This window comes from Polypterus senegalus, chromosome 4, assembly GCF_016835505.1.
Source record: "Polypterus senegalus isolate Bchr_013 chromosome 4, ASM1683550v1, whole genome shotgun sequence".
In the NCBI taxonomy this organism is placed as follows: domain Eukaryota; kingdom Metazoa; phylum Chordata; class Cladistia; order Polypteriformes; family Polypteridae; genus Polypterus; species Polypterus senegalus.
This window is the reverse complement of record NC_053157.1, coordinates 88,111,699-88,136,232: the sequence shown is the minus strand read 5'-3', so window position 1 is coordinate 88,136,232 and position 24,534 is coordinate 88,111,699. Positions and strand designations below refer to the sequence as shown.

Genomic DNA, 24,534 nt, shown 5'->3' with positions numbered 1-24,534 from the left:
TCTTACTGTAAATGAATGATTGAACAAGCAAAATAAATGAAGGACATTGCTCCAATCTCTATTTGTCATGAGTCTTGGAAATATTCTTGGCTGCAAGTTTAACGACAACTTCCAATATATATAAAGCATATCAGTGTTTTATTTTGAAAATCTACAGTACCCAGCACATTAAAAGTCCACCATTATCTCTCCTTCTTGGACACTGAAGGTACCAGCAATGCCTTACTTCCCTTTTCTTTTAGTTAATAAATAAACAATAATAAATAAATTGCAATGATTAAAGTGTTCTATTTTTTATATCCATCCATCCATTTTCCAATCCGCTGAATCCGAACACAGGGTCACGGGGGTCTAATTTAAGATATAGAAAAGCAAACAAATGTAATACAATTTGAATAACATTTTCAACATTGCATGTTTTAATCAATGAAACAAAAGTCTAAATACAAAGTCTATATATTTTTTCAGGTAACTGGCAGTTCAGGAAATATAAAGATTTTCTAATTGTCAACAAAACTAGCAGAAAAAAGTACCTTTCTTTAGGTTATGAAAATGCTATTTTAGTTAGGTAGCCAGATCATGTATTGTATTTTAAAATTATATTCACAAACTTATCCTGAAACATCAAACCAAGTGAAAACTATAAAGATTTGAGCAATTATAAAATAATAATAATACAAAAAATGAGTAAAACCAAACACTTCACATAAATAAAAATCTTCATTTCTGTTTTTATACCTGTAAAATTACACTTCCAAAAACCAAATCGGTATTTTCAACTCTAAATTCCAGTAATGTGCCAAAATGCCTGAAAACTAGGTAGACAATTTCTGTAAACCATAAAAAAAATACAATTTAATAAGAGATTTAGTGAGCATCACCCTGAGGCTTCATTTAAGAATGTGCCGCTGGTTCCAAAAGTGACCAGAGCCAATTTTGAAATAAATGGAATTTAGTTTTTTTTTTGTGCTTCTGTGAATGCTGAATAGTTTACAATGCATCACAACAAGTATGCAGTTCAATGTGCTTCCATGTTTTATTTCAAAAGGAAAGTGAAATACAAACACATAAGCTAACCTTCAGCTACCATGCAAGACTGAAATGAAAAGTTTAGCACTAATGGCTCAATACTGAAGAAATAAAAGAGATGGCAGTTCTTTCTCACAATTAAAAGAATGCAAACATATCTTATCTTCAAAGGAGCACCGTGAAGAGCAGATATGTCAGAGAGAGCGCTCGCTAAGAAAAGCAAACAATCAAAAAATCAATACGTGCTTTTAAGTATACAGAAGCACCGCGATAAAGCGGCATTTTGTAGAGGAGCGTCCATATCTTCTAGGCAAACAGCCACTGTAAACAGCCCTCTGCTCACACCCCCTCCGTCAGGCAGAGAGAATGAGAGACAGAGAGAAGCAAACAAAACAAGCGCCACGCGGGAAGCATATCTTTTAGCATTGAGGAGTTTTAGTTAATATGTAATACATGCTCTGATTGGGTAGCTTCTAAGCCATCCGCCAATAGCGTCCCTTGTATGAAATCAACTGGGCAATCAAACTGAGGAAGCGTGTAACCTAAATTAAAAGACCCATTGTCCGCAGAAAGCGGCGAACCAGCGAAAAATCCGTGATATATATTTAGATGTGCTTACATTTAAAATCCACGATAGAGTGAAGCCGCGAAAGTCGAAGCGCGATATAGCGAGGGATTACTGTAATCTGTTCGCATTTGCATCATACAATGGTCAAAACATAGATTTACATGATTCAGGAACATACACTATGAGACTCTGTGATCCTGCAACAATTAAAACTACTACAAGTTTAATTTTAAAGAAACCACAGTTCGGTCAGGTTTATATTTATGATCACGCAGAAGCGATGCAACATAGAATCAAAAGAGTTAAATGATCGGACTTATTTGAAATTCTACAGCCAATAATGGATACAAATCCATACATCCAAAAGTAATGCACTTTACACATTTTATCTGAAAAACACGGACAAAGAAGTTTTCTTGGATTTCTATATGAATCTGAAAGATCACGCTCACATATATAATAAACCAACATGTGAAAATTGTGAGCGATAATGATTTCAAAAGACGGAGATATCAAAGACAGAGTTGATAATCATGTTTATCCAAAGGCACAGCACGATTCATCGCAAGTGGCAGATCCGGGAAATAATGAGGATGCAGGGTCTGCACGGGGGTTGGCGAGCGAAGCGAGCAGGGGGGAGAGCCCCCTAGTTTCCATAATATTTCAATGTGGATCCTGTGAAGAATTTGTTACTCAAGTGTGCATCAAGAACAAAACACTGAGGAGTGGTGTCACTGCTATAAATTACAGTGTACATGCATACTAAGCATCCAGTTATTACAGTTGCCTGTATGATTAAAGTTTGGGCATATGGAAGAAATGTAAATTGTGTTAATTTTATGTACATAGCCTGCTCTAGTGTTTTATAATGGAGGTGAAGGGTATGGTCGCAATGTGAAAACAAATGCCTTGAAACTCACCAAATATGTCCACTGTGAAGAAGCAAAGCTTTCTTACCCTACTATTACCCTAGGGTCGGTACCGACCCGTTTTCAAGTTTTAAATGCATAAAAGTACCACATACATTTTGTTTACTGCATCAAGGCTTTTTCTATTTTTCTGAAACTTCCATTTAAACAAGAAAAAAAAAAAAAAAGGTAAATTATTTCTCTAATCAGAAATTCACTGCCTGTGGTCTTACCGGGTCGGCCACGACCCAGGGTACAATAAGAGATCATAAAACAATAAATACTGGCCAAACTTAAGTTACAGTATAAACACACTCTCAGCTCACTCTGGCCCCCCAACTCTGTCAGGTAGCAGGCCTCTCCCATCCCCCGAGCTGTAGTCAGGGGCTTATCTCTTCACACCTCCCCTGAGTAAAAAAATAGAGACAGCCCAGACAAAACAGACCCAGACCAGTTCAGTTTGGTGATTGTGACTGGAGAGAAAGCATCTAATTTGCAGAGGTAAAAATGGCCAGATTCACAGCACTCCAAGCTCTGGATCATATCCTAGCTGAAGGACAAGTTACAGAGTGGCACAGCGACACTGATGAGGTGGACTCAGAGGAGGAAGACATTGTGGAGTGTCAGTCAGAAGACACAGACACAGAGTCTGAGGAGGAGATCACCTCTGAAGCAGTTTCCCCACCAGCTGAAGTACTACAGTCCAAGAATGGCAGCATCACCTGGAGGTTAGTACCACCTGACGAGACTCGCAGGACAACTGGCAGGGCAGCTGCTGAAAATATCATCAGAATGACTCCTGGGGTCACAAGGTTTGCCATAACAAGGATAAGTGACATCAAAACAAGTTTTGAACAGTTCATGCCATCATCGCTGAAGAAAATAATACTTGACATGACAAACCTAGAAGGACAAAAAGTCTACGGAGACACATGGATTGACTTTGATGAAGAATTCCTGGATGCTTATATTGAATTCTTCTTCTTGCTGGAGTATACCGATCCAGCAATGAGGCCACAGCCAGTCTCTGGGACACAGCAACAGGCAGAAATATTTTTCGGGCCACGATGTCACTGAAGAGCTTCCACATGATCTCGAGAGTCCTCAGGTTTGACAACCGAGACATGAGAGCAAGACGTGACAAGCTTGCTCCCATAAGTGATGTCTGGGAGAGATGGGTGCAGCGCCTGCCTTTGATGTTCAATCCAGGAGTGGTCAGCAGGAAGACGAAGAGCTTCAGCACCAGCATCCTTCCCTTTAGCCAGCCCTGCCACAGCCAGCCCTGCCACAGCCACAGACCCAGACCCAGAGAGGCTGCCGGATTCCAAAAGAAAGCGCTGTCAGGTCTGCCCAAGCAGCACGGACAGAAAAAACAATTCCATGTGTGCCAAATGCAAGAAATATATTTGCAAAGAGCACACTAAAAATGTCACTTACTGTCCTACTTGCACATAGTGTAAACATACAGTAGCAATCCTGCTCCTGGAGAGCTACCACCCTACCACCGTACTACTAATTCTATTGGTCTGATTGTTTGTTTGATCTACATTTTGTAATTTATTTTGTATTTTATTTTGTCTTACTTGTTTGGCTTTGTCTTTGTAATTGAATTAAAGTTCAACTTTTGGAAAAAAATACTTTTTGCCTTCTTCTTGAAGTAAATATATATGGGTCAAAACCGACCCTAACACCACAGATGTTACTAATATTAATAATATTGATATTGATAGTAATATTATTAAAATAAAAAATTGTAATTTTTTTTTTTTTTACAGTTGTGTTCTAATACCCCTCAGTAATAGTCAGGTAACATATAAACCTTTGATTTATTTGTATAATTCTCCTGATGTTTATTTTACCAATTTTTTTGGACTGGGCCGTTTTATTGACATCATCTTCAGAGGGCCACACCAAAAATTTTAAAACCAAATTTTAAAATCTTTTCATGGATAAGGAAGCCTAACAAGGTAACCAAGAGGTAAGGAAACAAACTGGATGATAAAAAAATGTTTGAGAGTTGAGGGAGGCTGATTTAGGACACGGGTCGGCACCGACCCGCCCAAGATAACAGATGGGTGGAAATGCTAGGATAATAGTAGGGTTAATACATTTTACCACATATTCTTGGTGCTATTTTCATTAGGTAAGGACACGTTTCTTCTTCACTGGTCTTCTTGAAGCAGGCATCTTGGGTAGAGTTTAGACACACAGCCCCTCACCAATTGACAAAATTCCAAAAATTATGAAGCTTTATCTTGCCAAAAACTGTTTTTTTTTTCTTCTGTATTCTATGTAACAACAGACAGATGCATGCTCAAACCATATGATTATTTTTTTTGTAAATGGCAGCTAATTCTCAGCAATTGCAATCTGTGTTGTTATTTTACATAGCCTGCAGAGGGAAATTTAGGCAGAGCGGCAGCACTGTGGTGAAGAGTGCACAAAAATATTTTATTGTACTTTGTACACGTAACAATAACATAACAACTCTGAACTGATTAGGATATAATGGGTTGGAAAATGACTGACTGTGATGATGCGGATTCACTCCAGACTCCCATCCGACCACCAGGAGCTCTTGAACCCAACACCGTCAGTAATGTCAACCGAGATGAGCTGACAAATGAAGACAATTCTCAAATGAAGCCAGGAGATATTCCCAAAAAGTGCCAAAGTGCCTTTATTACACAATAAAAATCAATAACAGTGTCCAAAGTGCAGTGTTCCACAGTTCCAATAAATAAATTCATAAAAACAGTGAAAAGTTATACAGTAATCCCTCGCTATATCGCGCTTCGGCTTTTGCGGCTTCACTCTATCGCGGACTTTAAATGTAAGCATATCTAAATATATATCACGGATTTTTCGCTGGTTCGCGGATTTCTGCGGACAATGGGTCTTTTAATTTATGGTACATGCTTCCTCAGTTTGTTTGCCCAGTTGATTTCATACAAGGGACGCTATTGGCGGATGGCATAGAAGCTACCCAATCAGAGCATGTATTACATATTAAATAAAACTCCTCAATGCTATAAGATATGCTTCCCGCGTGGCACTTGTTTTGTTTGCTTCTTTCTGTCTCTCTCACTCTCTCTGCCTAAAGGAGGGGGTGTGAACAGAGGGGCTGTTTACACAGTGGCTGTTTGCCTAGAAGATATGGACGCTCCTCTACAAAATGCCGCTTTATCACGGTGCTTCTGTATACTTAAAAGCACGTATTGATTTTTTGATTGTTTGCTTTTCTTAGCAAGCGCTTTCTCTGACATTATCTGCTCTTCATGGTGCTCCTTTGAAGATAAGATATGTTTGCATTCTTTTAATTGTGAGAAAGAACTGCAATCTCTGTCTTGTAATGAAGCACAGTTTAAACGTTTGACTAAAGGGTGTTATTTCATGTCTAGAGGGCTCTAATAATGTTAACAGTGTGGGAGAGTTTATAAGGGCTTAAAATATATAAAAATAACCATACAAACATATGGTTTCTACTTCGCGGATTTTCACCTATCGCGGGGGGGTCATATAAGATATGCTTCCCGTGCGGTGCTTGATTGTTTACTTTTCTCTGTCTCTCTCACCCTCTCTGACATTCTCTGCGCCTGACGGAGGGGGTGTGAGCAGAGGGGCTGTTTGCAGAGAGGCCGTTTGCCTAGAGGATACGGACGCTCCTCTACAAAATGCCGCGGTGCTTCGGCATACTTAAAAGCACATATTGATTTTTTGATTGATTGCTTTTATCTCTCTCTCTCTCTCTGACATTCTCTGCTCCTGACGGCGCTCCTTTGAAGAGAAGATATGTTTGCATTCTTTTAATTGTGAGAAAGAACTGTCATCTCTGTCGTGTCATGGAGCATCGTTTAAACTTTTGACTAAAGGGTGTTATTTCATGTCTAGTGGGCTCTAATAATGTTAACAGTGTGGGAGAGTTTATAAGGGCCTAAAATATATAAAACTAACCATACAAACATATGGTTTCTACTTCACGGATTTTCATCTATCGCGGGGGGTTCTGGAACACATCCCCCGCGATTGAGAAGGGATTACTGTATATAAATAAACAAATGATTCTTAAAAATCCGAGATAAAAAATCAGACGTTAAAACGCAGTCTCTCTAATCACGATCTCAGCACACCTCCACCTCATCCTCCCCGGCTTACGCATTGCTCCCGTAGCCAGCGGAGACCCAACAGCTATGAGCTACTTTCAGCCGACCTCCATCTTGGTTGTCTTAAGGACATCACGACCAGACCGTCCGAGGTCGGCTCTCCTCCCTTCTTCCTTCACGCTTCCGTAGTCGCTCCTCAGATCCATTGGGAGGACACCTGCCTTGCTCACCCCACTCTACCCAATCATTCAGTGGGATGGACTAACCCCTGGAGCGCTACAGCCTAACGCTCCTTCGTGGGGCCCCAGCTCGTGCTGTCTCCTCCTTCTAGGCGGCCAGATCATTATTATATATATATATATATATATATATATATATATATATATAAGAGCAAGCTATGCATTTTTAATATTATACAAAATTCTTCACTTTAGAACAACAGTTTCATGGGGCAAATGAATATGTACCAAGATTGTGAAGATATAACTTTCATTTAAAAAATACCACACTTATCCTTTACATAAATGTGTTATGCAGCTCCTAGAGTCAGACTACCTACAGTATAATAAAGTGCTATTATTAAACACCCACTCAATGGGCCTATCTAAACTGCCTTTATATCTATCTTGCTTTACTCATTTAAAATATGTATAATTATAGCCCTGGAGGTAATGGGATGTGTTAGGATTTAGATATCAATCATTTATAAAGCAAGGAATTAATTTTTACTATTAGGAATTTCATATATAAAATGTGCAAGACGTCCAAACTAAGATACACAAGCAGGCTAGGACTTTCACCCCAAAATAGCCAGTCCCCACACTGCTACCTCCATGCTGCAGCCCACACAGATTTAAAGTATAAAAATGCAATAAAGTTCCAAACCTCACAAGAGAGAGAAATCATAAAAACCTTGTCTTCTAAACAAAAGGCAACACTGAAATTTTTAAATGAAGAATTTCCATCCATCCATTATCCAACCCGCTATATATCCTAACTACAGGGTCATGGGGGTCTGCTGGAGCCAATCCCAGCCAACACGGGGCACAAGGCAGGAAACAAACCCTGGGCAGGGCGCCAGCCCACCGCAGATGAAAATTTTATTTAGCAAACAAAGAGCGAATAAAAAGGTAGAAATGCTCAAAAGAGCAAAAAATCATTTGCTTGAAAGGCAATCCAAAAAAGCAGAATTCAAAGACAGAAGCAAACAAATGCAAAAACAGAAAACTCAAGGAAGCACAATACTTACAACACACTCCAATAAGAACTCAACCTTCTACTACTTTGTGCTCTTATTGGCTAAACTTTAAAGCCAAGAGGAGGACCCAGCAACAGTGACGTCAGAGTGGATCCATCTTATGAGCTTCCACCCACAAAGTACATGGAATGACCTCACATTTAAATATATAGTACACTTACATATAATAAACAAAATTAATAAGGACAACACTTAAACATGGGAAATAATAAGCAAAAACAATAATAACAATAAAGCAGAAAATAAACAGAAGCTAGAGAATAAACCCTGGCTGCCATCTGACATTTACAACTCAAATATAGAAATGCGACAAATGGGACACTCATTTTTTAACAAAACAAAAAAAAAAAACCACAGTTCCAGTGTTCAGAATTTTGAACTTTGTGTGTTTTCTCTGTGTATTGCATTCTTTTCTCATATGCCTGAGACAAGGCAAACTAGAAACCTATATGAGTGTTGGCATATGTATCCTATCAAGGTTGTTTCCAGCTGGACTGTACGTCCATGATGGACTTTACTCAAAACAACCCTGTAATGGAATCTTTGATGTCAGCAAATGCAGGACTGGGTGGATGGATACACAATCACTACAATATTTAAGGAGTTAACATACTGTGATTTGTCAAAGTAAAAACCTGCTTTGCAGCAGAGATACATTTTAGAGGAATTGTCAAAACTGCAAAGGTAATTTTTTCCTATTAAGAATTGAAAAAAATAACATGCAAAAGTTACATCTCCATGTATTTTAGCGGTGATCTTGTTAACTAAAACTAATTATGGATTAGCTGATAATGTGCAAGAGACTATTTTTCTATCTGCTTCACATCTGAACCAGTAGCATTTTAGCACTTGATTTCAAAATAAAAGTCCACATCTATGTCTTGAGGAGAACTATAAAATATTTGCTTACTGGCATTACAAAATAACCAATATTAGATGTAAACACTATTATAAATTATGTAATTAAAATTACTTAATGAACAGGCTTTTTATTTTTTTATGTAAAGAAATCTAATATAGATAAATATTCACACATTTTTTGTGTTAGAAAAGTTCAGATTGCCTCTAATTGTGTAACTATCCGTCCATCCATCCATCTTCCAGACACACTTATCCAGAGATCAAGCATCAGGTACAGGGCAGGGGCAATCCCTGAATAGGCAGCCAGTCTTTTGCAGGTTGAAAACACATACAGACACACACACACACACACACTAGGGCCATATTAGCATCCCTAATCCATCTAACCTGCATGTCTTGCAGAAAATCTCATTTTGGAAAATTGTTCTTGTGATCTTATTCTTTCAGTTACTACGTAGAGATCATGTACATTGGTGAGCATGTGGATGTAGCCTAACCAGGAAAGTGAAGGGTTCCTGTAAAGGACTTAGCTGTTGTTTCATTAAAATAATCCAGTACACTATCAATAAAATAGATTCCACTGCACTAATTCATTGGTCACTGTTGTGATGAACCCTACTGCCATTCATCCATCCATTATTCAACCCGCTATATCCTAACTACAGGGTCACGGGGGTCTGCTGGAGGCAATCCCAGCCAACACAGGGCGCAAGGCAGGAAACAAACCCCGGGCAGGGCGCCAGCCCACCACAGTACTGCCATTCAAGAACCAGCAATACTTGAACTTCTTCAGCTGGGCCAGCTGCTTATCACTTTTTCCTGCATAGAATGAATCACTCTTTTCTGTGACAGGACCACTACTTCAGATTTGGAAGGGTTAATTCTTATCGCTGTCACTCACTCTCAGCTAATTTGTAAACGTACAAAACATTTTAAAAAATGTATTATTTAAAGATTAGATTTACTACAAACAACCTTGAACAAATCAGAACCGAAACTGAAATTACCTCAGCAGAGACACTTGAAGAACTTTCTGGTTTATAGTCCAAACGTTTTTTAGGAGGCTTGTTTCAGAATCAGCAAATTAATGAAGAAGTGAAGAGATGATGTGAAGCAAAGTAAACAGCATCATGGAGGGAGGGAGTGGAAACATGTAGAAAATGACATGATTAGAATAGAGAGACAGTAAAGCAAACATCAACTCAAACAACAAAAACAAAACTAAAAAACATGCACAGAAGAGACAGAAACTGAAGAATCTTGTAAATAAGATGTTGTACAATGAAAGTCTTTCAAATTTTGAATTGTTTTTAGTTTTCATGTTTTCTACAGTAGCAATAGCCAGTGGAAAAAGAATAAGCAAATGTTTAAATCTTGGACTGTTTTCAGTCACTTCAACTAAGAAAAAATATTTCTGGACAAACATAATTTATGTAGTCAACTGTGATTTGAAAGTAAAACACACACTCATGTAGTTATTACATTTGAAATTTCATAATTAATCAGTGCTTTTTCACACAATATCTTATACATGTGTATATATATATTTTCTAACACACATGTATAAGATATTGTCTGTGTGTGTGTGTGCATATATATATATATATATATATATATATATATATATATACACACAGTATATATATAGGTTTATACTAGACATTAAGCTCGTTACAATAATGGGAGCTAGAACAGTAGTGCATAAACATTAGTGGGAACAGTCTATATTAAATGGCAAGGGACCTTGACCTAATTAATTTTTTTTTGTTAAAAATATTTTTGCAAGAAGCCTAAAGTAAAATATTAAAAATAAAATAGAAACGTATATGGCAATACAGTAAGTATAATTAATATTGCCTTAGTGTAAAACTTTATTTATTTACCTCATGAAATTTTTCAATAAAATTCCATTATAGACAACATTTTTTGTAAATACTCTGTCTGAGTTTTGCAACAGTTTGCCTTGTTCAGGACCATCTACAACGTTGACAACATCTGGAAAACTTCTAACTCTTGATAATGCAACATATAACTGACCGTGGCTAAATATTGGTTCTGGCAAGTAAATGCCAACTTTTTCTAAGGTTTGCCCTTCAGAATTATTAATTGTTATGGCAAAGGCTAATGTAACTGGAAACTGTTGCCTTCTTAAGGTAAAGGGTAAATTTCTAGATGATGGAGCCAAATCAATATGGGGAATATTCTGACACTCGTTTTCTTTTTCTTCAATCGATCTATTTGCTCGTATTTTTCTTTGTCTTTCAGCCTTTCTTTTGTTGTTTACTTGTCGAGCTGACCGTTCTTCCAGGAGATGTTTTTATTTGATTGTCCGTGTCTTTTGTCCTACTTGACGTGTCCTTTTTTTTGGGTGGCATGTTGTTAGCAGATAGTTAGTTAGTAAACATGCATGAGGCAGTATGTGTGGTGTCTCCCCAGCAATGGATGGGTGTGCGCGGCCGCAACTACCCAATCAGCACTCTCCCCAGCAATGCTGTCCTTTATTTGCTTATCATGCGCGGCCGTGGCTACGCCATTCACTGTGTGCCGAGCTTCCAGTGTGTGTGCATCCACGGTTTCCCCAGCAATGATGTCCTTTATTTGTTAATCAAGTGCGGCCGTGGCTACGCGATTCACTGTGTGCCCAGCTCCCAGTGTGTGTGTGCGTCCACGGTGCTGTGCAGATCGCACCGAGCCCTGCACATGCACATTTCACCAGAAGACACACACACACGGACATGTGGACGCACACAGGGGTTTTATTAAAGAGGATATATATGTATAAAAGTAGTCTTTTGAGGTTTGTATTTTATCATTTTATAATTGTTGCAATATTGCATAGAAAGAAATTGTTAACTATGGCTCTGGGCACCGGTTTTCACATGATGTGTGTCCTTAATTCCATCCATCTCATTGTTTTGGTTGACAAAATGATTTATGCAGCAGTCACATAATGAATGCAATAAGATTACAAACAAGGAGCATATCCCTTAGGGGCTGACTCTATCATTGTGCCTTACTTCCTTTGCAAAAACTTCTAATACTTCATAGTGTTTATTATAATATTTACCTGACTTTTTTTTTTTATTTGTACCTCTTACTTTTGCGCAACTTTACCTATTATCTTAATTTCCAAATATCTGCCTGCCCTTGATTAATGTTTTGGATTGTAGAAATTAAGGTGTGTATATATAAATGTATATAGATATGTGTTATGTAGTGCTTAAAAAACTTCTAAAAGGACACCTTTTGTATGCTTGCAGTTTCACGGTTTATTTCAAATTCAATACAGGGAGGGGAAAAGCTGTAAAAACCTCAGTTACTGCAAACTGAGCCATGATTCCTTACAGCTGAGAGCATTCCCTCAGGTTGCTGGGGTTCAGTAGAATTCAACCTTATCGTCCTCAGTGTCAGTGGTCTCCGATAACTGATTTCCAGTTTAACATGCAGTTCTAGGGTGTTGTACCATGTTAGCCATTATGAATGTAGTGCGAAGTCAAGCAAAATGACACCTTTTATTGGCTAATTTATAGAACTCAGACACTTTGTCTCACAATAATCATGTGTTAAAAGATTTAAGCTTTCTCTGTGATAATGGGAACTGGGACATCAAATTACTATAAGTTGCAGATGCCAATGCAGATGTTGCATTAGTAAAAACGTTTGGTTGCCTGTTGAGCCATGTGCCACAGCCTGTCAGTTGAGAAGCCATGTGTTGTACCCCTCAGCCTCTTTGGGAGAACCAGGCGAATTGTCTCCCCCCTCTGCTCCATGTGATATCCAAGCCCCAGGAAAAACTGTGGTCAAACAGGTGGGGTTCTTCTCAATTGTCTCAATTGATGGAACAGGACACATCCAATGAGAATGTAAGAAAACTACATTTATATATGTATACTAGATATTGTATGTATGCTGTTATCATGATCCAGATGGGTTTAAAAAAACTAAAATGGTTGTTTGCAACCAGAAAATGGATATGCAAAATGGTTTGGTAGTACTTAGGTCAAGTAAGAAGGTTTGGTGGAAATCAAAAGAACAGAGTTAACAATACCAGTGATGAAATCAGTGTTGTAGTCAAAGGAACTGGAGCAAAATTTTCTAACGCTAAAGTCCTCAAGGAAGTGCCTTTCAGCTTCCACTAATACTAGTAAAGAAGGTTGAAGTTTTTTTTCAAATAGAGATCCAATACACTGATACCAGAAGCTGTGTGCTTCCATCTTTTATGGTCAAAGCATAATAATACAAGCTTCCACTTGACCTATGTGCCAAATGACTGGCAACAGGCATATTCATAGTAAACATTTTGGCTTCAGCCATCCTGCAAATAGCCACAAAATGGCTGTGACTATCTAACAATCCTAACACCAAATGGCATCATCAAAATAATGTTAAGAAATATAATACAAATACAAAGTCAAGTGTATACACAGTCTAAAATAGAGAACAATGTGTTTCAAAGCCATTATAGCAGTTGCATTTTGTCTGCATCTGCTGTGCTTTTGTTTTTCCAGTGGATTAAAATGGGAATATTTTATGCCAACGTGCCCAAAAACTTTGTACAAAGTGGGCCATCCTACTTACAGGAAGCGATATATAAATCAGCAAGAGAAGTACAGAGTTTTTCTAAAGTTAATGGAGTTTATATTACTGAGAAGTGCGCTGTCAATTTAGATCATTCATGGTCAATAAGGAGTTTTTATTTCATGGATCAGAAGGATAAAAAGACTGTTTTTGATTGTTTCTATAGTGTTATTATGTTTTGCTACATAACATTATTATTGTGCATCAGCAATAGTTGTTGTTTCTTAATGTATGTTGGTATTATCTTAATAACCCATAATAAGTTATCCATTAATCTGTTAAGAACTTTTCAAAAATATATGAAGGTACAGTGTGACCTTATCTCTGAAACTAGGGAAGAGCACTACATTTCCAAGAAGAGTTTGGACATTGTTTATAGGGCAGTGAACATCTAAGAAAAAAAGCAGGTAATTGCAAACCTCTAGGGATAATTTGTTTAAATCCTTAATAGAAGAGACTGGTGTATGACAACTCCAGATGACTGTTTTCCAATCTTCTTATATAATACGCTACCGTGGCTGTCTGCTTGTCTGTCCAGGATTTTAAATCACCTGAACTACTGGCCTGACATTTGGTATGCATGACATTTGGTATGCATATACTACATGAAGTCTATTATCCATTTTCAGGGTGATGATTGACCTCCAAGGTTATTCCTCTTTTTATTTTATTGTAGAATCAATTCTCGGCAGCAGCTGGCAGGGCGGCCGTGCAGTGCATGCGTACAGGCACCGCTCTCATCTCTACCACTTTCGCCGTCACTTCCCCTACCTCTTCATATCTTAAATCATTCTTGAGGCAGATTGAAGAATTAAGTGCCAGCTTAAGTGAAAAATTAAGGAAAATGTACTAAGTAATTAGAACATAAACGCTAACCTTAATCAGTTTTAACGGAAAACAATGCAGACGAAAGAAGAGAAGAAGCGGGGCCGCTAGGGTGGAGAAAAGAAGAGCTGCTCAGGAAGCAGCAAGCGCATCAACCTCTGAGCAAACAAATGTTAAACGTACACAGAAAGAGGATGAAAACTATGCATACTCAAGTCAAATATATTCATTGCACGTTATCATGCAGTGCACCGCAACTGGTATAATATGGTGGTTGCTCTGCACGTATTTATTATGCTTTCAGTTTGGTGCCTCTTTCATATACTTTTTGCCATGACTAATGCAGGCTGCTGAGGCTTCTGTTTCATATGAGATAACAGAGGTTTTCAAAGAGGATGGATGACACACCACTAAAGACACCCTTTTGCATGAGGCCTTCCTTTTTAAAATCTTATCCTTCCATTCAGGTGACTGCTGAGTAAGTGAAGATGCCAACCACACAATATGCTCTGTAAAGTTACTTGAGTAAACTTGAGTGTGACTGGAGCCGCCATGGACCCATTTGAGTGTGTGTGCATGTGCATGTGTAAGCAAGCCCTGCAGTGGACTAGAAAACTATCTAGGGTTGGTTTCCAACGTATGCCTATCAGGTTCTTTAGACTTCTGATGGTGTTTTGTGTGCTCCTCTTTGTGTTTGACTTCTTTTTATTCTGTTTGCTGGCAATTACCCATTGTTTTCAGGTGGCTAAGATGGAAGCTACATCTTGGGGGCTTGGCCATATGAAATGAGAAAGTGACCATGTTTGACAACACTGGAACATGGTCATGTGTGTTTTGCTGCAATGTTTGCATACTGTAAAGGGATACCTTGACACATGGCTAAATTTTTAGATCTTCTGTTTTTTTATGCTAGACTCCTTGTTTTTCAAAGTTTGACTTCTTGAGTTTTATTATCATTTGTGTGTGTTTGTACATTATTTTACTCATTTATTTTTTAGCATATTTAGTGGATGAGCATTCGTGTTTTTTACATTGTTGATCTGAGTTGTCATCTATTCTATTTTCTTTTCTGCACTGTGGTGTTTTAATGCTTATTTAGAAACTAGTTAAGTAGCTTTTGTAAGCTTTATGGTTTTCTTCTGTTACTTTTCATGCTATAGCTTTGTGCCACATGCTGTTCCTCTGCTATGTATTTGCTTCTGTGCCATTGTCAATGTGTAAGAGTTTGTTGTGACAGCACCCAATGCAAGGGGGATAGTCTCTGTTCCCTTTGACCTTGAAATAATTAAGCAGGCTAAAAAGATGGATGGGTGAACACGCAGGAGTGTGTGCATGACAGTGTCCTGCAATGGGATGACATCCCTCATATATTTTTCTGTATAAAATCCTATACTGGTTTTGAAAATGGATTTAATAATTAAACAAGTAAGAATGTGAGAATGGGAAGATGAGCTAGCTGGTATCAAAGACCGCCATTAAAATATGTGATGTAGAGTAAGAGAACAATGACCAGGAGCACAGCACCTAAGACATGCTGGTCATGTCACCACCACAGATGCTCCTTGGCTACACCACTGTAAACCTTCACCTCTATTCTTAGGGTTTGTGGTCTTTGGCCAGCTTGTTATTCTGACCAATACCCCCAGGCCGCCAGATGGAGCCCTCCCTGCAATATGGAAGTGTCCTGAAGACCAGCAGGGAGTCATGGACTATGTAGTTTTTATACACGACCCTGCTGGATACCACAGGGGCCGCAAGAGGGAGCTGCAGGGAGGACCGAAGACTCATTTGTGCCCTATAACCCAGAAGTGCGTCAAAGGAAGAGCGATGTGCTTCCGGGGTGAGAAGAAGGACTTGTACCTGACCCGGAAGTGATAAAGAATCACGTGGACTGGGGATTGGAAACACTTCCGGGTCAGGGAGGATAAAAGGACTCTGGGAGCTCCCAGACGGCAAGCTGAGCTGGGTGGAAGGGTGGCAACGCGTCTGGGAGTCGGAGGATTGTTTGGTTTATGAATATAGTGGAGGAGAGGGTGCTTTGTGCACTGTGGCATTTAAATAAAGTCAATTATTGGACTTTTACCTGGTGTCTGCAGTCGTGGACAGGGGTTCAAGGGAGCGATACAGTCCCAATCTGTCACAGGTTACAACTGTAAAATTGAGAATGCATTTGAACCTCCATGTAATCAGTACTATTTATCTTTTGATCTACGGTTAAATGTAGTTCCATTTATTCATTAAACTGGGATTGTCAACCTTTGCTTCAGTTCATTTAAGTAATGTCTGAAAGCAGTATTCACTTATTACACTACAAAACATTTCCCTGCTAGAATGCAGTTGGCAGGGGACTAGATGCCACTAAGGTGGGAAAACACAGTAGAAAAGTTCACTGAAAACTTCAGTTTGGGAGATACTGTCACACCAGTGCTGTATATCAATGTGGGAAGAAAAGGGTGGCTAGGGGATTGTAGACCATGTCCTAGAGACTGGAGTCCTAAAGTCAAATCACAGAAATCACTGGTGCAAGAAAAGGAGTGTGGTACGATTGGAAGTTGAAGAAACATCCAGGGAGGGCAAGAAACACAGAAACAGCTGGAGATTCCTGACTTCCTTCTGCAAGTAAAGTGGAGATGACAGGTTGGCAGAAAGCCAGAAAACCTCCATACCAAAATTTGGTGGCAGCCCTTGTCCCCTGCAAGAAAAGTGTGAACCATTTTGCCCATTCATTTTCTAACCCAGTTATCCAGTTCAAGATCAAAGGGACACACCAGTAGCTGGGGTGCTAGACAACTACAGTATATGGCACACTCTCACACGCATTCTTTCCATTGAACCATAAATTACTCTATGAAGGTAATTTGAAACTGTGATGGGTTGAGGCCTGACTGAGTAGGGAAGAAAGCTCACTGGTATGAGGGAGAGTTAAACAGGGTTATGTTACTGAGGGAGAAACTGTGACAGGGAGGTAAGAGGGAGAGATAATTGATTTGGTGCACAAGCCATTACAACTGGCAGATAGGGCGTTCACTTATGAAGCTAGGCAAGTTTATTTATTTGTTTATTTAATCTGATAAATGTATGCTGGATTAAGACTATTTGGAGTGTCTGATGGGAAGTGAGCCTACCTATAAAGAAGTAACATCAAGTACATGAAATTTTATTTAACACTAAAATCCCTGAAGCCTACGAATAAACTTGCAATCCCGGGCCACCTTAAAATTCCTTGGCACCTCTCCATTAGTGTCTTTTGTTTTGCAAATGTGTCGATCTGCACAAACAGCAAGCAGCCTGCTATTTCACCCCCAACAATGCCGCAGCTCAACTCAGACAAAAAGTTCTCCCAGCTCAAGTCTTGTTTATCTGGGTGTGAGATGCATGGAGTTGTATGTGGTAAATAATGTACAGTATTGTTATTTGGAACACACACATTTCATGTGTCTTCTTTGTCTACAACAATCTATGTAAATGTACAATGACAGGAAATGGAAGAAATGTGTAACACTTAGTTAAAACAGAAACTTTTTTCATGTTATACTACTAATGACAAAATTTTCACATAAAATGTATACACTCTTACAAAAAGTACACATATAACAAAACAAGTGCACTTTTATTCAAGAATTTTACCGAAGAAAAATAAATCGGGTTAGGGTACGATGCTGATACGAACACTTGGGTGGTGCAACGGTAAAATCCGCTGACTCATAATCAAGACGAAGCGGGCTCAATTACACTTCTTTCCCAGGTAGGCTCACTTTACATCAGACACCCCTCACAAATGTATTTTTTAAATAATTTTTAATCTTTAAAACTGTTTTTGACTTGAGAGAACCAGACTGGTCCTCAGTAAGTTAGAATTTTTTCTCAAATGGGTTTGTTGTTAGGTAGAGACATATTTACTCTGTTAATTGCAAACAAAGGTCTTTCCATAAACTAATGTGATCATTTTTTGTAATCTAAATGTTTATATATTAAAAAGAGAGCTTAGATTACACTGATATTAAAATAAAAAGTGTAAAAAGTTGAAACGTGCTTAACAAAATGCATTTCACACCACACAATTTCAGAAAAAAATCATACTGCAAAAAAAATTGACTGATGTTCAGCTGGGAGGCTTGCGTTGGTTATGCAAGTTAAACATTTGTTTTGTGTAAATAAAGTTTATTATTATACAGATTGAAGTCCCTTGGGCGTTAGTGATAATATTTCAAGTCAAATCAGTAAAGTTGCTTTTGTTCACAGTGCTCACTCACCAGCCAGACATAGTGCAATATTCCTTCAGCGTACAGAGATCCATGACAAGCTAGTGTCTTGGCGATTATAAAGAATACTAAAAGATCTACATCAAAGTGCACAGACACAACATGCTAGAAAACCTCTACCTCAAGATGAAGGGGAAAGCAAGGCAGATTGATTGTTGGCTTTAGAACGGTTGGGCTTATTTTAGGTTCTTGAAATATCCATTGGCCTCACTTACCGGACGTCCAAATTCCAGCTCAGAAAAGAACTTATACCAGGGTTCATTTTCTAAATCTATTTCATCTGGGTTTATGCCATACATCTAGAGCAGAAGTGATGAGAAAAAGGAAGGAAGAGGAGATGCTGAATTCATTAAATATGCTAAATATTTTCCAATGAATGAGGAATGAAATTTAAAAATCAGACGAAAAAAACACAAAAACATTTTTTTTTATGATTTTCAGTGATATCAAAAATATTATGAAAGACATCATCTCTAATGATATTTATTTTAATTTATTTACTTTATTTTATTTAAAAAACATTTAAAAACAGCAACTTGCCACTGTGACCCTCATTGGGTAACACCATGCCTATGTTTCCATACTTGTCACATGGTTTGCAAGAACCAATGTGAGATCATTTTTATGCTAACACCAAATTTCACCCACCTACAGAGATCTCAACACCAGCCACCCATTAAAGCTTCTGCTTTCATAGTCTGATGCCACCCCTCAGTCAGATGTGCAGTTCTGTATAGAAGCTCATTTTCTTTAATTTGACATCCTCCCACACTGCTTATGTCCATATATACATGGTAGGCGAGGTTTCACAGGCAAAAAATCACTCAAGGTCCTGTCCTCCATTTCACTTCCTAATACAGAGAGGCTAGGGCCTCTGGGTCAGTAAGCCTGATCAGTCTTCCGGGTCTGTCTTGTCTTACCAAGTTATGTTTAGTTAATAGCCAGTCTTCAGTCTTGTATAAAACTTATAACAACAATCATTAACCTTTAATTCAAGGTACTATACTATCAGGAAGGCTTATGAGGAACGTTATGTTTAAGCATAAAGTTCATTATGGATAATACAATACTAGCACACAAATCCAAAAATGAGCCACCCCTGGGATTCAGATCGGGCAGGTTATTAATCCTAGTGATGCCTGATTGGCTACACAAAACACAAAATTTCAAACGTCAGTGAAAGTATTTGTCTACAACTCTTAGTGATATTGATGCCACACACTCATCTGCAGATAAAACATTATGGTACATAGTTGGAAGTTTGTGTTGTGCATATCCCCAAATCCACACGTGGGCCTCAAACACTGGGCAACAATACAGTACAAAAACGTCTTATCGTAGTTCCAGAGTCAGTGCTATGCACAGAAATAAGGATGACAAAGGCCATCCATTTTTTTAATCTCCTGCAAAAGTTCTAGTTTTATTTTTGCCCCAAAGTTTCATTCTGCATGAGGCAGGCCTTGTCTGTCTGTCTTTCCATTACAAAACTAATAACATACTTCAGAAGAAATAACAGAACATTACTATACAGATTTTAAAGAAATAATCCACTCCATTCATATAGTATAAATGTTCTACAGAATACAACTAAAAAAATGGTGCTAGATCCTCTACAATCACTTATGTTATACGCGACGGCTTTCATCAAATTCAGAACCTTATTTTCGTTTGATATTCACACAGTTGTGAGACAGGGCAGCTAGTTCAGCATGAATGACAGAGTAGTGGCACAATGTGAAAATGTGTAATTCATTATTAATGCTGCAAGTGTCATACATACAACAGAAGAGCTGTGAACAATTTACACATATTGGCTAAAAGGAAGAAACCGTTACCACTGAATACTAAAAAAAGAAACGTTCACATGCTTGATTCCTGGTTAGTAGTACATCTACACAGGGACTCGCTACTTGTTGTAGTCAAAGAAATAACCATTTTGTGTTATTTCTAATGGCACTACTTGCATTTCTTGCAGATATATAAACATCTTTGAAGGTCTAATTCCACTTGCTATGATCTAAGACAGATCAAACTCACTACCATTAGTGGGCTGCTTCGACTGCCATACATGCATCAGCGGGCCGCACTGTAACAAATACTATTATACTATTATACAAAGTTACTGTAGCTTTCTTTCCAATACTGAAAACTTTAAAAAATGTAACACTTAAAGTTTAAAGAAAAGCAATTTATTTCAATACAATCTCCGTAACAGTGTACAATTAGAGTCTTAGCCTCTTAACTACAGTAGGTCTTTCTATAAGGAGTCTTACAGTCTGAGATCTATTTTTTTTGTCCCGACACTTGGCATCTATTGTTAGTAACCAGTTCGTCAATAACAGGCTTGCAGCTGAAACTTTTATGAGGGACAGTAAGTCTTGAGCAATGCGGGGTTTTGGTAGCTTTCATTAACGAAAACAATTCCTCACAAAGGTAAGTGCTTCCGAACATAGACAGTACTCTCGATGCCAACTTATGGATCTGCACATACGAGGGTGGCAGGTAAGCATACAAGCCTGGCACACCAACTTTGTTGTATTTGGCCTTCAGAATAGCATCTGACTGAAGATCAATTAATTCCATTTGGATATTCTCAGGCACATTCTCAACGTTGTAAGAGTATGGTGACGTAAACAGCGCAAAGTTAATATTGTAAAATAAGACGATATGCAAAAAGCCCCCTGACCTACACTAATTTCACAAACTCAAAATCAAAAAAATTTGTTAATAAACTCACCAACTTCTCGTGTCCACTTCAGATCTTCAGCTGTACTCTGCACTAACTGTTTGTTACAGTACTAGCACAAAATTACATAAAACTAGAGCAAAAAAACGTGAAAATATGCAAGCTATTAGTACTCGTGAGGGTCAGTTCTCAGCATCCCAGCCAGTAGTGTAGCCTGTCAGGCTGCTGCAGCCTAGCATTTCAGTAGCAACGTCGCGGCTCATTAACTTTGGTCAAGGCTCGCGGCCAGTGTCATGCCCAGGGTTTCAAGGAGCTGACGATGCAGCTGTAACTATACTGGCAGATGACGTTTCCAGTACCGTAATACCATGGGAAAACACGCTTTGTCAGAAGGCGGAAGTAAGAAAAGTAAATAAGTAGCACCGAAGATGCAGAATGATTCAATCACAAATGATAGTAATCATTTTGTACAAGTTTAGTGCTAACTAGGATCTGTCATGCGGGCCGCATGTTTGACATGCCTGATCTAAGAAATCCCATCAAACCTCTAATATGGTGGAAAGACTCTCACTGTACTTCAGTCAATGTTTAACAGCTAGTTGATCATTTTGAAAGGGTTATACAACACAGAAAATATATTAAAGAGTGTTTAACAGTATTCAAACACAGAGATTTTGTTATTATATGGCTCTGTAGTAGATTCCCTAATTACTTAAATTACATATATGTTCGAAAAATCTGGCTAATGGTAATTTACACTTCTCATTTTCATTATAGGGCGGCACGGTGGTGCAGTGGGTAGCGCTGCTGCCTCACAGTTAGGAGACTCCCCATGTCTGCGTGGGTTTCCTCTGGGTTCTCTGGTTTTTTCCCACAGTCCAAAGACATGCAGGTTAGGTGCACTGGCAATCCTAAATTGTCCCTAGCGTGTGCTTGGTGTGTGGGTGTGTGCTGTGTGTGTGCCCTGTGGTGGGCTGGCGCACTGCCCGGGGTTTGTTTCCTGCCTTGCGCCCTATGCTGGCTGGGATTGGATCCGTGACCCTGTGTTAGGATATAGCAGGTTGGATAATGGATGGATGGGTTTTCATTATAAGCTCATGCACTTTCTGAATCCACAATGGGCTCAAACGTATCCTAGGACTGAGGGTATTCAGAACTAACTTAAGATAGGCTACCAGTTCATTGCTTGATTCACTTATGTACTGATTCACATATACTCAGAGACCTACAGCAATTCCATATTGACAAAAGACCATGGATGGACTTAAAATAAAAACTGAGGCTCTGGAAATATGAGTTAACAGCCTTATCCACTGTAGTCCCCTTTGTCAAAAATAAAATATTTCATGAAACATTAAGTAGTACAAAGGCTCTATTTGTGCCACCATTCGTGCAGTATGTGTGTTTGGATACTGAATTATCTTACTGCTCCCAACAACACTGATCAGGAAGAGCATGTTGGGAAAATAAATGAAGGTATAGATGAACCAAACACAATTTACTTTCAGATTCTAAGATGGCTGTTGTAGCTGGCAAAATACAGTATTTAAATATTATTTTAATAGATGCAGACTATGTTAATTTTTTACTTAAATTTGTGAAGTACAGTTATTAAATATTGTTATAGCAGATGCACAGCATATTCATTTTTACTGAAATGTTGAACAAATGCATAAACAGCAATAAGATAACATGGATGTTGTGAAACACTGGAGGTGAGACAATATTTATGCAAGATGTATAATCTAAATATCTGATTTTGTCTTTTTTAACAGAGAGAGTTAACCTAATAGATGCATTGATTTAGGGTACAGGAAAATTATTGGAACCAAAAATACAGGTTCCAGTTATTTATATGGCCTCATCATCAAGAAACTATGTGCCAAGTACTCTTTCACACTGTATGGAGAGTAAAATCTGTAGACAATCTATAAAGATACACAACAAAATTAAACAAATCAGAAATACATGCACTAAGCAAACATCACCATATTACCAATAACTCAAATGACTATTAAAAGTAGAGATCATCAATTTAAATGCAGATGACACAGGCTGTATACCACAGGGATTTCCACCCCTAGAAGTGCACTACATAGAAAGAGAAGCCGAACATCACCTGGAATTGCAGAAATACAAAAACTGTGTGCAAAGGAAATGGATAATAGGAGGCTTATTCTAATAGGTTACAGAGCAGCTGCTGCGCAATTATAAGGAAATGTCAAAGTTCAAGTTAAGAAAGCAAGCACAGGTTTACTTTAGTCCAGACTATCATAAATGCCTTTAGTCTCCTGTTGCAGAATTAATGCAGAGACAACAAAAAAGATTGGGCTACTAACTTAAAATTGTACCATTAAACTAAATCTATCCTGTCCAATAGTACCAACAAAGCCTTTAACTGCATTTCATTGAGGTTCAACGTCATCAAGTGTGTGTCATATAAACACAAATTTCCCATTTCTAAATTAACTCTCACTCTGCTATATATTTCCATGTTCAGATACTTGATATTTGTAAAACACTTGTCGTATGGATTGTTACTCTGAATGTAGCTTCTAAAATAATTAAATAACTAATTTCAAAATAAGAATATAAAGACAAAAACCTAACAATATGGAAAATTAGAACACCACAATGAACAATATTTAAGGCTAATCAAAAACATAGTTTAAAATTTAGATAAATACAGGCAAAGCATTTGGCCTTATAAAAACACAGTAATATACAGGACCACCAACAGCTCTTACCGGCCTCTCGTGTTCTAAGATGGACGATTTTCCTGGTTCATATTCAAAGATGCTTCGAGGTTCAGCTCTGTATTTTCGAGTATCTACTTTTCTGTCTGGAGGTCCCCATTCATTCCTTATTTACAAATGTAAAATAAAAAGAAAATGTAAATAGCTTATTCCCACTAATAAGCCATTCCACTTCTAATAGCAGTACCAATGTGAGTAGTTTGATGTCAACAAACCAGGTGAAGGTAGATGCACTGAGGTTTTTTTTTAATTTACAAATGCTTAAAGACATGAGGAGGAAAATAATTGTAGACTCATTCTCATTCAGCAACAGTGGAACGACCAAGATCATTGACAAGCTCTCTGCAGATCTGCACTAATGTGAACTGCCCCACCCAACCCTTCCCATGTGACCTGGGGTTAGAATAAAGTCACCATCCATCTTGCATGTTGTAAAAGGTTACTAAAAGTTGGCATCTGGAAGGGAATCCACCATTTAAAAAAATCTGATCCAATATCCCCTTAAAGATGAGATGCACAGATGAGAGTTATAAAGCATTGGCAGGGTACAGTCCATAGCACCCTGTGGACACCCCTGTCTGCCCATTTATAACAGAAAATGGGGGAATGCGGCCAAAACACAAATGGGAAATCTAAATTATGATGATATTACTCCTGATGGAGGCCAGTTGGTGGCAGGGAAGATGAAGAAGAGGTGTTG

General features: G+C 38.3%; 1 protein-coding gene across 18 annotated transcripts in view; it reads right to left on the bottom strand.

Annotated features, from left to right (window-relative positions):
- Window positions 1-24,534, bottom strand: part of LOC120527501 (sorbin and SH3 domain-containing protein 2-like) — a 416,285-nt gene that overhangs the window by 90,186 nt on the left and 301,565 nt on the right. For 12 of the 18 annotated variants that reach the window (XM_039750968.1, XM_039750969.1, XM_039750973.1 and 9 more), the window contains 3 exons: window positions 23,826-23,940; window positions 18,608-18,691; window positions 9,735-9,791 (listed from right to left, as the gene is read on the bottom strand). In XM_039750968.1, the coding sequence (XP_039606902.1) occupies window positions 9,735-9,791; window positions 18,608-18,691; window positions 23,826-23,940 (256 nt within the window). The remainder of the gene's footprint in view (window positions 1-9,734; window positions 9,792-18,607; window positions 18,692-23,825; window positions 23,941-24,534) is intronic. The other 6 variants (XM_039750972.1, XM_039750978.1, XM_039750985.1 and 3 more) reach the window with 1 other exon arrangement.